Source organism: Somniosus microcephalus, chromosome 30 (genome assembly GCF_052327205.1).
Source record: "Somniosus microcephalus isolate GS21.2 chromosome 30, FLI_Smic_1.0, whole genome shotgun sequence".
Classification (NCBI taxonomy): Eukaryota; Metazoa; Chordata; class Chondrichthyes; order Squaliformes; family Somniosidae; genus Somniosus; species Somniosus microcephalus.
Window position 1 is genome coordinate 21058701 of NC_141016.1, and position 17936 is coordinate 21076636.

General features: G+C 48.3%; 1 protein-coding gene across 1 annotated transcript in view; it reads left to right on the top strand.

Annotated features, from left to right (window-relative positions):
* The window catches only part of LOC147097999 (sialic acid-binding Ig-like lectin 13), a 36663-nt gene extending 19011 nt beyond the window's left edge, over positions 1-17652 (top strand). Inside the window, exons 6-8 of the mRNA XM_085971196.1 lie at positions 3308-3428; positions 11632-11764; positions 16685-17652. Coding sequence (XP_085827322.1) covers positions 3308-3428; positions 11632-11764; positions 16685-16801 — 371 coding nt within the window. The 3' untranslated portion in view covers positions 16802-17652. The remainder of the gene's footprint in view (positions 1-3307; positions 3429-11631; positions 11765-16684) is intronic.
* Positions 17653-17936: the final 284 nt, after the last annotated feature.

Sequence of the window (17936 nt, forward strand, 5' to 3'; positions counted from 1 at the left end):
CCCTTGCCTGGCCCTCTCAGCCCTGGGAGCACCTGCAGCTGGACGTCTGCGGGGAGATCCATGGTGTCCCCCACCATCAACGGTTCCTAGTGGTGACCTATGACCTGCACTCAAAATGGCCAGAGGTCACTGCCGTGGGCTCCGTCACCTCTCAGGTCATCATTGATATCCTTGAGTCCCTCTTCTCCCGCTGGGGGCATCCAAAGGCCATCACCACAGACAATGGCCCCCAAATGGTCTCTTCGGAACTCTCCTCTTACCTTGAGAGCAAGGGCATCCGTCACATACTACCACCCCGAGTCAAATGGGGGGGTGGAGCGTTTTAACCAGACACTGAAAAATGGCCTCAGAGCACACCTATCCCAGGGGTGTGCATTTGACAAGGCCCTCCTCCACACACTGCTGCACTACAGAGCCTCCCAGCATTCCACTACAGGGGTCTCACCCGCATCCCTCATGCTAGGCCGTGAGCTCATGCTGCCCCTTAGCAGGCTCCGCCCCTCGCTAGCTCAGAGCCCTGCTCCACCAGCTCAAGCCACAGTTGCTAGACAGCAGGAGAAGATGAAACTCCGCTTCGACCAGTCGAAGAGGGCCAAGGCGCCCAACATCTCAGTCTCCGATTGGGTCAGAGTCCGCAGGCCTCACCGCAACAATAAGATGGCGTCATTCTGGTCCTCCCCTCTCCAAATCAGCCGCCAACTTGGACCAGCCACTTTCTGCCTCACTGACGGCTCTCGGTGGCATGCCAGCCGCCTTCGGAAGGTGCCAGCACCCCCTGATGCGGGATTATACGGACCTAATCCCCAAGCCTTACCCCCAGAGTGGCGGGATGCACATGTGGCTCAGCCAGCCAACCCTCAAGCAGACATTGTGCCTCAGCCTGCTCCTCACCAGTCCCCACTTCGGCCTGCTCTTCACCAGTCTGCACCTCGGCCTGTTCATACACGTTCTCGCCCTGGCCACCTACAGGACTTTGTCACTACATTTCATGTTTGAAATTCTGTGAGGGGGGAGGAAATGTTATGCCTGACATTGGTGATAGGTACTCGATTGCCTTGGCCTGAGCACATGGAGTTTGATAGTGCTGTTATCATTGTATTGTGTATAGGTATTCGATTGCTTTTGCCTGGGAGTGTGTGTGTGGAGCAGCCAATTAAAAAGCAACATGAACTGAACTCTGCTTACGGCCTCTGGATTATCTTTGCAAATGTAACAGGAGCGTTGCACTGTCGGAGGGACAGTACTGAGGGAGTGCTGCACTGTCGGAGGTGTTGTCTTTCAGACGAGAGTGGGGGAGTTCTCCCCGGTGTCCTGGCCAATATTTATCCCTCAACCAACATCACCAAAAGAGAGATTACCTGGTCATTGTCACATTGCTGTTTGTGGGAGCTTGCTGTGCGCTATTGGGCTGCCACATTTCCCTACAGTACAACAGTGACTAAAAAGTACTTCATTGGCTGTGAAGCGTTTTGGGACCTCCTGAAAAGTGCTGCAGAAATGTAAGCTCTATCTTTCTCCCGTTAAGTGGGCTCCAACCCCCCCGCTTCTCTGCTGCGCTCGGCTGCCCCGAGATCCGAAGGCGCTTACACCAGACATCACAGCTGTTCGTCGCACTGCGGACCATCTGTGGGATCAGCTCACATTTATTTCTGCTCCTCAGCTGCATTCTGAACTGTTCTGCAGTATTTGTGCTGATTGCCCTGCTGATTAAGGAGACCACATTCAGCTTGTAAAAAGTAACAGCAAAAAATAGAAGCGGTGTTGAGTTTAGCGGAAAGACTGAACTACGAAGTCCTGACTAAAGTGTCAAACCATCATCAGCAATAATGTTGAACGGAAAAAATGAACATGAATTTTTCTTGCGCCTTTCAAAACCTCAGGACGTCCCATAGCGCTTCACAGCCAATGGAGTACTTTAAAAGTGTAGTCACTGTTGAAATGTAGGAAACGCAGCAGCCAATTTGCACACAGCAAGCTCCCACAAACAGCAATGTGATAATGATCAGATAATCTGTTTTAGTGATGTTGGTTGAGGGATAAATATTGGCCAGGACAACAGGGATAACTCCCCTGCTCTTCTTCAAAATAGTGGCTGTGGGATCTTTTACGTCCACCTGAGAGAGCAGACGGGGCCTTGGTTTAACGTCTCATCTGAAAGACAATGCAGCATTCCCTCAGTACTGCCCCTCCAACAGTGCAGCATGCCCTCAGTACTGCCCTTCGACAGTGCAGCGCTCCCTCAGTACTGCCCCTCCAACAGTGCAGCGTGCCCTCAGTACTGCCCCCTGACTGTGCAGCGCTACCTCAGTACTGCCCCTCCGACAGTGCAGCACTCTGTCTGTACTGCCCCTCTGACAGTGCAGCACTCCCTCAGTACTGCCCCTCTGACCGTGCAGCACTCCCTCAGCACTGACCCTCTGACAGTGCAGCGTTCCCTCAGTACTGCCCCTCCGACAGTGCAGCACTCCCTCAATACTGCCCCTCCAACAATGCAACACTCTCTCAGTACTGCCCCTCCGACAGTGCAGCACTCTCTCAGTACTGCCCGTCTGACAGTGCAGCACTCCCTCAGTACTGCCCCTCTGACAGTGCAGCACTCCCTCAGTACTGACCCTCTGACAGTGCAGTGTTCCCTCAGTACTGCCCCTCCGACAGTGCAGCACTCCCTCAATACTGCCCCTCCGACAATGCAACACTCTCTCAGTACTGCCCCTCCGACCGTGCAGCACTCTCAGTACTGACCCTCTGACAGTGCAGCACTCCCTCAGCACTGCACTGGGAGTGTCAGCTTAGATGTTGGTGCTCAAGTCTCTGGAGTGGGACTTGAACCCACAAACCTTCTGACTCAGAGGCGAGGGTGTTAGCCATTGAGCCACAGCTGACACTTCACAGCCAACTGAGTTCTTTTTTTTTGAAGAATGGTCACTGTTGTAACGGGGCAGCCACATTTGCTCATAGCAAGATCCCACAAACAGCAATGCTCATTTTTTTTGGATCGATGTTGGTTGAGGGACATATATCGCCCCCTTGACACCAGGGAGAATTCCGCCTCCCTCGCTCTTCTTTGAAATAGTGGCCCGCAGGATCTTGTATGTCCGCCCGAGAGGGATTGAGCGGATCGGGCTCAATTGCAACACCTACTGCTATAGTTGGATAGCCAGCCGAAAAGGCTGACACTTACACAAAGGGGATGTGGGTTGCTGCTCAATGATTCACCGGGTTCGTCTTATTAAGGGTGTGCAAGAGATTTATGGAGCAAAGTACATTAGCACTTATATTGTCCTCTTTTTTTCCTTTTATACCTTAGTTGTGAGAGCATTGGAGAAGATACCAACAATCCCATTGGCTGCTGCAGGAGGGGCTTTGTTTCTGATCGTCTCTACGGCCGTAATTTGCTTAATTGTCAAGGCCTGCAGGAGAACCAACAAGTGAGTATGAAAGCAACTGGGGCCTGGCCCCTCCCTATCTCTGTGACCTCCTCCAACCCCACAACCCTCCGAGATCGCTGCGCTCCTCCAACTCTGGCCTCTTGCGCATCCCCCGTATTCCATCATTCCACCATCGGCGGCCGTGCCTTCAGCTGACTACGTCCCAAGCTCTGGAACTTCCTCCCTAAACCTCTCCTCCTCACTCTCTTCCTTTAAGATGCTCCTTAAAATCTACCTTTTTGGCCGAAATTTTGGTCACCTTTCTTAATATCGCCTTATGTGGTTAGTGTAGTGCATGTACCTTTAAGAGAGAACTACTTTTACAGCTCCTGTATACTGTAGTACCGGCAGTGACCACCCCTGTATATAAGCCTTGAGCATGCCTCTGTACTGTTAGTCTTTAGACTACCCTACTCCAGTAAACACCTGTTGATTGTTAAGTTACAGCCTCCGTGTAGTTAATGGAAAACATTCCTGGGACTAGGGACAGGGTCACTGGCAAGGCTTGGAAGTCTAAGCAGAGCCAGGCCTGGTTAGTACCTGGAGGGGTAACCATCAGGGAAGACCAGGTGCAGAAGGTCACAGAAGGAGCCCCGAGGAGGGGCGGTTGGTGAAAAGGTCACGGATGGAGCCCCGGGAGGGGCGGCTGGTGAGCAGGCCTGGGCGTTGGGCTGAAGATTGTCAGACAGGAGGAATGGTGGAAATGGATTGGCGGCGCGCACAGACGCAGCGGCTTTGCTTCTCCCAGGACGGTGCTATTTACATTTAATGTTAATGTTATTTGTACTGGACTCATGGGAGCTTGCAAGATCACATTTCGTTGTTCATGTACTTATGCATTGTACAATGACAATAAAGTTGAATTATTATTACTCTAAGAATCACGGATCCAACAGTGGCGACGAGGTCGATTCGAATCTACCTGCAACTCTGCATTTCCCTTCAAGGATTCGCTCCGGGAGGGCGGTGGAAGAAAGTCAAGGCCAGAAGCACGGGCGTCGACCACGAGCAACCGCCCAGTCGTCCGGCAGAGAGTGAACATCGCAGGGGAGGCTGTTGAGAGCCGGGCTTGGTTCCCCAGCCACGACGATCCAGCAACAGACTGGCAACAGGTACAGCGCAGACCCTTCCCGGACAGCGGCGGCTGGAGCCGACCGACGGCAGAGAAAAAGCCGAGCAGCGTCGACGGGGTAAGAGAGAGGGTGAAGCGCACAGGGCGTAGCCGGGGGTTGAAAACCGAGCGGCGTCAAGGAAAAACAAAAACAGAGAGAGAGAGGGTAAAGCAGCAGCCGGGTTCAGGACCGAGCGGCGGAAACGGGAAAGGTGCACAGGAGAACGCGCAGAGCACAGCCAGGGCTCAAGGGCTGAACAGCGTCCGCGGGGAGAAGAAGGGAGAGCGCGGGAGACGCCATTGAGCTGCGGAGAAGAAGGGAGAGCGCGGGAGACGCCATTTTTAGAAGCCGCAGCGGAGAAGAAGGGTGAGCGCGGGAAGAAAGGAAAGCGCGGGAGACGCCATTTTGTGCCAGTGGAGAAGAAGGGAGAGTGCGGGAGACGCCATTTTTGACAGTTAAATCACACCCAGGGATGCCGAAGAGTGGCAGTATCTCTGCGTTCGACAATGAAGTTGAAGATTGGGCAAGATATGTGGAACGCATGGAGGTGTACTGCAGGGCGAATGAAGTGCCAGATGCTAGGAAAGCACTGGTTTTGTTAAATTCCATGGGTGCAAAAACTTATGGCTTACTGCGAAACTTAATAACCCCAGAGAAGCCCGTGGATAAGAATTTCGGAAGCATAGTAGAAATCCTACAGGACCACTTAAACCCCACACCGCTGCTGATAGCAGAAAGATTTAAGTTCCACAAACGCAACCAGCATAAAGATGAAAGTAATGCTGAGTACTTAACGGAACTGCGCAAGCTATCGAAACACTGTCAGTTTGGAGTGGGACTAGAAGATACGTTAAGGGACAAGTTTGTGTGTGGGCTTCAAAGTGAAGGAACCCAGAAACGGCTTCTATCAGAAAAGTATCTTACGCTGGACAAGGCTTTCAGCATGGCAGTATCACACAAAGCAGCCGCAAGGGGTGCTGCAGAGATACAACGGAGACCGCAAGAATATGGCACCAATGAAATGTCATATGGAGCAGGGAAGTGTTATCGCTGCGGCAGAAGAACACACGACCAGAAGAATTGTTGGTTCAACAACCAAGTGTGCAGACAGTGTGGAAAAGCAGGACACATAGCAAGAGTCTGCAGGTCAGGGAAGAAAACCAACAGCAAGAAATCTCCACAGGAGAAGTACAAAAAGGTACATAAGGTGATGGACAGTAGTTCAGACGAACAGAAAAATGATACAGACTCCGGAAGCAAGGAGCTGGGTTGTCTGAAACTACATAAGGTAACCAAAATGGAGGATCACCAGACTATCTGGGTCACACTCAAGATAGATGGAGTCCAAGTGAAAATGGAATTGGACACAGGGTCAGCCCTAACAGTCATAAACCAAAGGGACTACAAGCGGCTATTTTCACATATACCCTTGAAAGCTACAGAGATTGTCTTGAAGACGTACACGGGGCAAAACGTCTACCCCAAAGGAAAAATAAGGGTGAAAGTGACATACAAAGGCCAGGAAATACCTAAAATGGACCTATATGTATTGCCAGATGGAGGACCACCACTACTAGGACGTGAATGGATCCGGAAGATACAATTAGATTGGCATTCCATACAGGCACTGAAGGTTGAGGCCAAAAAGGATGACGATGTCACACCTGGACGACTGTCAAAAATGCTAACTGACGCAAAAGAAGTGTTCCAGGAGGGACTCGGAACACTAAAAGGCATAACAGCAACGATTAAAATAGAGGAAAATGCAAGCCCAAAGTTTCTTAAGGCCAGACAAGTGCCTTATGCGATCCGACCAGCCGTCGAAGCAGAGCTGGAAGGGTTGGAACATTCAGGAGTACTGTCCAAAGTAGACTGGAGCGAGTGGGCTACACCCATCGTTCCTGTAATGAAGAGGTCGTTGAGTAATATGCCTGGGGAACCAAAGAAGGTCCGCATCTGTGGGGATTTTAAGGTGACAGTGAACCCAGTCCTTCACACGGTACAATATCTGCTTCCACGGATTGAGGATATTTTTGCCTCGCTATCTGGAGGTAAACGCTGCACCAAAATTGATCTAGCCCAGGCGTACTTGCAAATGGAGGTAGAAGAAGCCTCGAAACAATACCTCACGATCAACACACATAAAGGTCTCTACCAATACAACCGGCTGGTGTTCAGGGTAGCATCAGCTCCGGCTATTTGGCAAAGGTCGATGGATCAAGTCCTGCAAGGGAATCCAGGGACCCAGAGTTATTTGGACGAAATCCTGGTCACGGGCGAAAATGACAGTGATCACCTTGCCAACCTGGAGAAGGTGCTCACTAGATTAAAGGAATATGGGCTACGAGCTAATCGCCACAAGTGCGAGTTTTTCCAGAAGCAGATCTCGTATTGTGGCCACGTTATTGATGAAGAGGGGTTACATAAGTCCCCTGAAAAGATTGAGGCAGTAGTCAAGGCTCCAGCACCGGAAAATATGTCACAACTGAGGTTGTTCCTCGGGCTGGTGAACTACTACCATAAGTTCTTACCAAATTTGTCTACAGTATTACACCCACTGAAAACCCTACTGCAAACGGGGGTACCATGGAAGTGGAATGACGAACGTAAACGAGCTTTCCAGAAGTGCAAAGAATTGATCACATCAAAAGAGGTGTTGGCCCATTTCAACCCAGCACTACCAATTCGTTTGGCACATGATGCATCACCCTATGGTATTGGAGCGGTGCTGTCGCACAAATTCCCAGACGGGTTGGAGAGGCCAGTAGCCTTTGCGTCTCGGTCACTAACCGCAGCCGAGCGCAACTACGCCCAGATTGACAGGGGGGCCCTCAGCCTAGTATGGGGAGTAAAAAAATTCAACCACTATCTGCATGGGCAGAAGTTCACCTTGCTGACTGACCACCAACCACTTGTCTCCATCTTTAATCCAAAGAAGGGCGTTCCGGTGATGACTGCACAACAGTTACAAAGATGGTCCCTTTTTCTAGGGGCAAACCAATATGAAATAGAATATAAAGGCACGAAACAGCATGGAAACGCTGATGGGCTATCACGCCTGCCACTGCCTACTGGAGACCCGCAATGATCCGACACTCTCTCGGGTATATGATTTGACGGTGAGGGGATGGCCAACACATGGCGACTCACTGTTGCCAGCATTCTCATCCAGAAGAGAACAGCTGTCAGTATGCCAGGGGACAGTGATGTGTGGGTCCCGAGTGGTAATTCCACCCAAGTTAAGGGAGAGAGTGCTAAATGAGCTTCACGAAGGTCATCTGGGAGGGGTGAAAATGAAAAGTCTTGCTAGGGCTTATGTGTGGTGGCCGGGGATCGATCAACAAATCGAGGACCTAACAAAGAGCTGCTCAGGATGCCAGAAGGTCCAAAATGCACCACCACATGCCCCTCTACACCCATGGGAGTGGCCCTCCTCTCCATGGCAACGGGTGCATATTGATTTTGCTGGTCCATTCATGGACTCAATGTTCTTAATAGCAGTGGATGCTCACTCGAAATGGCCTGAGGTGATAAAAATGTCCTCAACCACTACAGAGAAAACGATTGCAGTCCTACGGACCATATTTGCCAGGAACGGCTTGCCAGAACAGATTTGCTCTGATAATGGACCACAGTTTGTATCCGAAGAGTTTCGGAAATTTATGAGAAGGAATGGGGTAAGGCATTATACATCCGCCCCGTATCATCCAGCCACAAATGGATTGGCTGAGAGGTTCGTACAAACCTTTAAAAAGGCGATAAAGGCCATGTGCAATGATGAAATTCCACTACAGCATAAGGTGGACAATTTCCTGTTAGCCTACAGAAATGCGACACATGCAGTTACCAACCAGACCCCGGCCATGATGTTCTTTAACCGAAGGTTGAGATCTCGTCTGGATTTGCTCAGACCAAATGTGCGAAGAAATGTTGAGGATAAACAATTCCAGCACATCAATGAGAAGCCGACAAGGAGCTTCAATGTAGGACAACCAGTCTTGGCCCGTGACTACCGAACAGAGAAATGGCAACCCGGAACGATATGCACACGGCAGGGGCCATTAATGTACACAGTGGATGTCGGGGAGAACATTGTGAGACGCCACGTCAATCAGATCTTAGCGTCACAGGAACGAGTCAACCCCATGTCTCGAGTACCTGGGGATGAACCCGACATACCGGTAGCATCTACCTCAGAAACAGTAGCAGTGGAAACGGATGAACTAACCGACGAAAGGGGGCCAGAATCGCCTCCGCATCAAGAACAAGAACCTCAGGAAAGGCGCTATCCAGAAAGGATCAGGAAGCCGCCCCAAAGACTGAATCTATAAATGGACTATTTCTGTTTAATGTGCATGTTAAAGTGTTAATTGTTATTTGAATATTATGGGTACTGTTAATCTAAAAGGGGAGGAATTGTAGTGTATGTACCTTTAAGAGAGAACTACTTTTACAGCTCCTGTATACTGTAGTACCGGCAGTGACCACCCCTGTATATAAGCCTTGAGCATGCCTCTGTACCCCCAGTCTTGAGACTACCCTACTCCAGTAAATACCTGTTGATTGTTAAGTTACAGCCTCCGTGTAGTTATTGGAAAACATCATACTCTAAGAATCACGGATCCAACAGTTAGGTGTCAAGTCTTTGCTTGATACTCTCTCCTGTGAAGCACCTTGGGATGTTTTACTATGTTAAAGGCACTGTATAAATGCAAATTGTTATTGAAATATGGGTGCAGAAAGCGAACAATGCTTTGGGACATCCTGAGGTCGTGAAAGGCACTTTATAATTGTAAGTTCGTTGCACCCTCTCCATGGCCGGGACACCCTCCCTAAGGTAAGATGTCTAAAATTGGACCCACAGAAATCTAACCAACACCAACAATAACAATTTGCAGAGTTTAGGGCCTAGTCAGCTGAAGGCACGGCCGCCAGTGTTGGAGTGATGGAAATCGGGGATGTGCAAGAGGCCAGAATTGGAGGAGCACCGAGATTTCGGAGGGTTGTTTGGCTGGAGGAGGTTACAGCGATAGGGAGGGGGAGAGGGCCGTGGAGGATTTGAAAACAAGGATGAGAATTTTAAAATCGAGGCGTTGCCAGACCAGGAGCCAATGTAGGTCAGTGAACAACAGCGGGGTGATGGGTGAACGGGACTTGGTGCTCGTTATGATACGGGTCAGCAGAGTTTTGGATAAGCTCAAGTTTATGAAGGGTGGAAGACGGGAAGCCGGCCATGAGAGCGACTTGTGCCGGTTTAATGAGACCTCTTGGCTTTTTAGCTCCCCTTGTTTATACATTGTCGGAGGGCACGGGTCGGAAATTCAACTTGCAACCTGGCGTGAAATGTGCATGAAACACAGAAGGTTAGTATGCAGGTACAGCAGGTGACCAGGAAGGCCAATGGAATCTTGGCTTTTATTGCAAGGGGGATGGAGTATAAAAGCAGGGAAGTCTTGCTTCAGTTATACAGGGTACTGGTGAGGCCACACCTGGAATACTGCGTACAGTTTTGGTTTCCATATTTAAGAAAAGATATACTTGCTCTCGAGGCAGTTCAGAGAAGGTTCACTCGGTTGATTCCGGAGATGAGGGGGTCGACTTATGAGGAAAGGTTGAGTAGGTTGGGCCTCTACTCATTGGAATTCAGAAGAATGAGAGGCGATCTTATTGAAACATATAAGATTGTGAGGGGGCTTTATCGGGTGGATGCGGGGAGGATGTTTCCACTGATGGGTGAGACTAGAACTAGAGGGCATAATCTTAGAATAAGGGGCTGCCGTTTCAAAACTGAGATGAGGAGAAACTTCTTCACTCAGAGGGTAGTAAATCTATGGAATTTGCTACCTCAGAGAGCTGTGGAAGCTGCAACATTAAATAAATTTAAAACGGAGATAGACGGTTTCCTAGCTGATAAGGGAATTAGGGGTTACGGGGAGCGGGCAGGGAAGTGGACGTGAGCTTAGGTTCGGATCAGCCATGATCCTATTGAATGGCGGAGCAGGCCCGAGGGGCCGTATGGCCTACTCCTGCTCCTACTTCTTATGTTCTTATGTTCTTATGTGCATTGGGATCAGTTGCCCATTATGGAAACCGCCTGATTTACATTTCCGTTTCAAACAACAGCGAGCGATTCTCGAATGCGGCAAGTTATATATCTGCCACCATAAGTTTTTCTCCTACAGCTTGTCCTCCCACTTTTGAATATTTGCGTGTATCTGAATCACTGAGTTTCTCTGCTCCTCTACTCCTTTTAAACCATTACACTTTAGGAAGGACATCAAGGCTTTGGAGAGGGTGCAGAGGCGATTTACCAGAATGGTTCCAGGGCTGAGGGACTTCAGTTATGTGGAGAGACTTGGAGAAGTTGGGATTGTTCTCCTTAGAGCAGAGAAGGTTAAGGGGAGATTTCATCGAGGTGTTAAAAATCCTGAATGGTTTTGATAGAGTAAATAAGGAGAAACTGTTTCCACTGGCAGGAGGGTCGGTAACCAGAGGACACTATTTATGATAATTGGCTGAAGAACCAGAGGAGAAGATGAGGAGAATTTTATTTTTACACAGCAAGTTGTGATCTGGAATGAAAGGGCGGTGGAAGCAGATTCAATAGGAGCTTTCGAAAGAGAATTGGACAAATACTTGAAAGGAAAACATTTGAAGGGCTGTGGGGAAAGAGCAGGGGATTGAGACTAATTGGATGGCTCTTTCAAAGAGCCAGCACAGGCACGATGGGCTGAATTTGCTCCTTCTGTGCTGTAAGATACTATGATTTAACCCCTGTTTCCTCTCCTTATTACTCCTCCTAAAGTGTATCACCTCACATTTCTCCTTATTAAATATCATCCCTCTGCCCAATCTCCCAGTCTGTCTCTGTCCTCCTGAAGTCCCAATAGCCCTCTTCACAGTTCACCATGTTCCTTATCCTCAGCTCGCTTTTGAAGTGGTAAAATAGGCTAGATTTCAGACAGTGTGTCAGGTGCAATGGTTAAAATGCGGTCCAAATATTATAATCAGCTGTCAATCCCAGTCATTCCAACCAGAATCTCTCTTATTATTTCCGGTGCTTGTAAGCTTGTCTTAAAATATGTTTTTAGACCAGAAGGAAATGAGACGAATAAGGCAACAAAGCCGGTGTCAGAGGACCAGTCCGAAATGAAGTCCATTGGTCCAAAACAGGAGAGGGAGAAATACGTTGAAATCCTCCCTGCACTGCCCAAAGTGGCCCAGGTAACAACTGTCTACTTGAATGACTTTTTTAAAATTCCTTAGATGTGGGCATCACTGGCAGGGCCAGCATTTATTGCCCATCCCTAATTGCCCTTGAGAAGCTGGTGGTGAGCCGCCTTCTTGAACCGCTGCAGTCCGCGTGGTGAAGGTACTCCCACAGTGCTGTTAGGGAGGGAGTTCCAGGATTTTAACACAGCAACAATGAAGGAACGGCGATATAGTTCCAAGTCAGGATGGTGTGTGACGTGGAGGGGAACTTGGAGGTGGTGGTGTTCCCATGCGCCTGCTGCCCTTGTCCTTCTAGGTGGTAGAGGTCACAGGTTTGGGAGGTGCTGTCGAAGAAGCCTTGGCAAGTTGCTGCAGTGCATCTTGTAGATGGTACACACTGCAGCCACGGTACGCCGGTGGTGGAGGGAGTGAATGCTTAAAGTTGTGGATGGGGTGCCAATCAAATGGGCTGCTTTATCCTGGATGGTGTCGAGCTTCTTGAGTGTTGTTGGAGCTGCACTCATCCAGGCAAGTGGAGAGTATTCCATCACACTCCTGACTTGTGCCTTGTAGATGGTGGAAAGGCTTTGGGGAGTCAGGAGGTGAGGCACTCATCGCAGAATAACCAACCTTGACCTGCTCTTATAGTCATTGTATCCATGTGGCTGGTCCAGTTAAGCTTCTGGTCAATGGTGACCCCTAGGATGTTGATAATGGGGGAATTTGGTGATGGTAATGCCATTGAATGTCAAGGGGCGGGGGTTAGACTCTCTCTTGTTGGAAATAGTAATTGCCTGGCACTTGTGGGGCACGAATGTTACTTGCCATATGTCAGCCCAAGCCTGAATGTCGTTCAGGTCTTGCTGCATGCAGGCACAGACTGCTTCATTATCTGAGGTGTTACAAATGGAACTAAACACTGTGCAATTATCAGCCAACCTCCCCACTTCTGATCATATGATGGAGAGAAAGTAATTGATGAAGCTGCTGAAGATGGTTGGGCCTAGGACACTGCCCTGAGGAACTCCTGCAGCGATGTCTTGGGGCTGAGATGATTGTCCTCCAAAAACCACAACCATCTTCCTTTGTGCTAGGTATGACTCCAGTCAGTGGAGAGTTTTCCCCCTGATTCAAATTGACTTCAATTTTACTAAAAAAAAACTTAAAATTTCCTACAGAACAATAGTGACTACACTTCAAAAGTACTTCATTGGCTGTAAAGTGGATTGGGACGTCCTGAGGTCATGAAAGGCGCTATAAAAATACAAGTCTTTTAATAGGGCTCCTTGATGCCACATTCGGTCACATGCTGCCTTATGTCAAGGGCAGTCACTCACACCTCAGCCCTGGAATTCAGATCTTTTGTCCATGTTTAGACCAAGGTCTGGATCCGAGTGGTCCTGGCAGAACCCAAACTGAGCATCGGTGAGCAGGTTATTGGTGAGTAAGTGCCGCTTGATAGCACTGTCAATGATACCATCTATCATTTGCTGATGACAGGGTGGTAATTGACCGGATTAGATTTGTCCTGATTTTTGTGGACAGGACATACCTGGGAAGTTTTCCACATTGTCGGGTAGATCCCAGTGTTGTAGCTGTACTGAAACAGTTTGGCTAGAGATGCGGCTAGTTCTGGAGCACAAGTCTTCAGCATGACAGCCGGGATGTTGTCGGGGCCCACAGCCTTTGCTGTATCCAGTGCGCTCTGCCGTTTCTTGATATCACGAGGAGTGAATCAAATTGGCTGAAGACTGGCTTCTATGATGTTGGGCACCTCAGGAGGAGGTCGAGATGGATCTTCCACTCGGCACTTCTGGCTGAATATGGTTGCAAACGCTTCAGACTTGTCTTTTGCACTCACGTACTGGGCTCCACCATCATTGAGGATGGGGATATTCATGGAGCCGCCTCCTCCCGTTAGTTGTTTAATTGTCCACCACCTTTCATGACTGGATGTGGCAGGACTGCAGAGCTTTGACATGATCTGTTGGTTGTGGGATTGATCAGTTCTGTCTATAGCTTGCTGTTTCTGCTGTTTAGCATGTATGTAGTCCTGTGTGTAGCTTCCCCAGTTTGGCACCTAATTTTTAGGTACGCCTGGTGCTGCTCCTGACATGCTCTTCTACACTCCTCATTAAACCAGGGTTGGCCCCCTGCCTTGATAGTAATGGTAGAGTAAGAGTTATGCCGGGCCATGAGGTTACAGATTGTGGTGGAATACAGTTCTGCTGCTACTGATGGTCCACAGCATCTCATGGATACCCAGTTTTGAGCTGCTAGATCTGTTCTGAATCTATCCCATTTAGCACGGTGGTAGTGCCACACAACACAATGGAGGGTGTCCTCAGTGTGAAGACGGGACTTCATTTCCACAAGGACTGTACGGTGGTCACTCCTATCAATACTACCATGGACAGATGCATCTGCGATAGGTAGATTGGTGAGGACGAGGTCAAGTAGGTTTTTCCCTCGTGTTGGTTCTCTCACCATCTGCCGCAACCCAGACTGGCAGCTATGTCCATCAGGACTCGGCCAGCTCGGTCAGTAGTGGTGCTACTGCATCACTCTCGATGATAGCCATTGAAGTCCCCCACCCAGAGTACATTCTGTACCCTTGCTACCCTCAGTGCTTCTTCCAAGTGGTGTTCAACATGGAGAAGTACTGATTCGTCAGCTGAGGGAGGGCGGTAGGTTGTAATCAGCAGGAGGTGTCTTTGCCCATGTTTGATCTGATGCCATGAGACTTCATGGGGTCCTGAGTCAGTGTTGAGGACTCCCAGGGCCACTCCCTCCCGACTGTATACCACGCTGCTGCCACTTCTGGTGGGTCTGTCCTGCCGGTGGGACAGGACAAACCCAGGGATGGTGATGGAAGAGTCTGGAACGCTGTCTGAAAGGTATGATTCTGTGAGTATGACTATAATCAGGCTGTTGCTTGACTAGTCTGTGGGACAACTCTCCCAATTTTGGCACAGTCCCCAGATGTTAGTGAGGAGGACTTGGCAGTGCCAATTGGGCTCGGTGTGCCTTTGTCGTGTCCGGTGTCGAGGTTGATGCCGGGTGGTCTGTCCAGTTTTATTCTTATTACGTATTGTTTTTCATAGTGCCGCAATTATTCCTTGGTCACATACACACAGAGTACAAGGCTCTAATTCCCATTTATACACCACCCTTTCACCACCTCAGGACGTCCCAAAGCACTTTACAGCCAAAGCAAGATGTACAATTGTATGGCGCCATCCCACCTCTCTAGATATGGCATCAGAAATCACGCATTATCATACAACCATAGAACGGTTACAGCACAGAAGGAGGCCATTCGGCCCGTCGAGCCCGTGCCGGCTCTCTGCAAGAGCACTTCAGCTAGTCCCACTCCCCCGCCCTTTCTCCGTAGCCCTGCAAATCCTTTTCCTTCAGGTACTTATCCAATTCCCTTTTGAAAGCTACGATTGAACCTGCCTCCACTACCCTTTCAGGCCGTGCATTCCAGATCCTAACCACTCACTGCGTAAAAACGTTTTTCCTCATGTCGCCTTTGGTTCTTTTGTCAATCACCTTAAATCTGTGTCCTCTGGTTCTCGACCCTTCCGCCAATGGGAACAGTTTCTCTCTATCTACTCTGTCTAGACTCCTCATGATTTTGAACACCTCTATCAAATCTCCTCTCAACCTTCTCTGCTCTAAGGAGAGCAACCCCAGCTTCTCCAGTCTATCCACGTAACTGAAGTCCCTCATCCCTGGAATCATTCTCGTAAATCTTTTCTGCACCCTCTCTAAGGCCTTCACAAACTTCCTAAAGTGCGGTGCCCAGAATTGGACACAATACTCCAGTTGAGGCCGAACCAGTGTTTTATAAAGGTTCATCATAACTTCCTTGCTTTTGTACTCTATGCCTTTATTTATGAAGTCCAGTGCCCAGTATGCTTTTTTAACCGCTTTCTCAACCTGCCCTGCCACCTTCAAAGATTAGTGCACATATACCCCCGGGTCTCTCTGTTCATGCACCCCCTTTAGGATTTACCCTTTAGTTTATATTGCCTCTCCTTGTTCTTCCTACTAAAATGTATCACTTCGCACTTTCCTGCATTAAATTTCATCTGCCACATGCCCTCCCATTTCACCAGCCTGTCTATGTCTTCTTGAAGTCTATCACTATCCTCCACTGTTCACTATATTTCCAAGTTCTGTGTCATCTGCAAATTTTGAAATTGTGCCCTTTACTCCCAAGTCTAAGTCATTAATATATATGAAGAAAAGCAATGGTCCTAGTAGACTGTATATCTTCCTCCAGTCCGATAAACAACATAAACACGTTAAACACACGTAATCGAACGTGACACTGCTTGGTACCAACAGAAACTGAGAGAAAGAACTTTCATTTATACACTGCTCCTTTCACTATCTTTGAACATCCCAAAGCGCTTTACAGCCAATTAAGTGCTTTTGGAGTGTAGTCACGATTGTGATGTAGGATAAATATTGGCCCAGGACACGGGGAGTGCTCTCCTGCTCTTCTTCGATGTAGTGCCATAAGATCTTTTACATCCACCTGAGAGAGCAGACGTCTCATCCAAAAGATGGCACCTCCGACAGTGCAGCACTCCCTCAGTACTACACTGGAGTGTCAGCCTAGACTTTTGTGCTCAAGCCTCTGGAGTGGAACCTGAATTCACCACATTCCGATTCAGAGGTGAGAGAGAGAGCTAAAACCACAGAGCCACGACTGACGTGGATAAATCATATAATCAAACCCAACACTGTTCAGGATCAATAATCAAACCCAACGTTCTTCAGTATCAATAATCAAACCAACGTTCTTCAATATCAATAATCATTGGCTGCAATTGTGGGTGGAATTTTCTAATTGGATTTGAAGATAACAAATACAGATCATGCTGATTGTCAATCTGCTCATTTCCTTTTCTATTACAGAAGAAAAAGGAGGAGGACCTGGAAATCAAATCTAACCGCCGCATCAATTCATATCAAGATCATGATATTTACGAAAACTGCGAGTTTGACGAGAGTCCTGTATATGGGAATGTATAATCTGAGCAAGAATGAAAAACACGCACTCTGGGAACAGCACAGAAGAAGAGAATCAATTCGAAACTCTACTTCACCTTCCTAGAAACCACAGGACTTCACCCCACAAAAAAAAGTTCTAAACTTCTTGACATAATCTAATGCAGTTTCGTAGAGCTGATGTTATCTCATTAAGTTGAGTGATGATATAGCCCAGATCATTCTCACTGGGTTTAGTTGCGTACGCCCTCTTTCAGGACTGCCCCTCACTGTTGGAGTCATCCTTCTCTCCATTGTGATTATAAATGTCTTTAGGTATTGATCGACAATCCACCAGGACAGAAGGTATAAATTCAATCCCGTGTGTGTGCTTGAGGCAATTTTAATTTTGTGATTCACTCTCCTGTCTGTGAATGTTTACAGAATGGTTGTTACCAAGTGTAGACTCCAGCGGAAGCAGGGTTAGAAGATAATTGGACCAGGGCAGATCGGTATAATTAACTCGCTATTTTACAGTCATGCATTCTTCTGCTTATTTTTATGCAATACTTTTGAGTTTATATTATTTTTCACAGTTAAATAGCAAAACTATTTGGGAAGCAGGGAAACAGAGTTGGAGAATTGGGAGATTCTCTGCAGTACAGACTGAGGAACAGGATGACGTGAAACAGAGGTGATACAGCGACACTACTGCTGGGAGGGTGTAATTACAGCATGACATGCTTGCATAGGCAGTTCCCATTGTAAATATGGATGGAGGAAATTATGCTGGGAAAAGTTGCTTGCAGATGTAAGATTTTTTGATATGTCATAGATGAATGAAACAGCTTTGATCACATAATGAACTACAGCTACAATAAACAACTATTTTAGTATTTCAGTCTTTGAAAGTGCAATTAGCAGCCACCCCTGATGGCTCAGTGGATGGGTGGAACCATGTTGTATGACACAGGATACAGAGGCCAAGGTCCTAGATCCTGGTTCTGGTCTGTGTTAGGTTAAAAGATCTCAACCAGGTGCTTGGGTCAAGGAGCGAGAATTAAGTAACCCTCCCACTCTTAATCTGTAACCGGTGACTCCCTCTGTTAAGCTCGGATTGAGTGAAGTCAGATTTGGATTCGGGAGTGCTGCCCTCCATGGTCAAACAGCCCACTTGTCC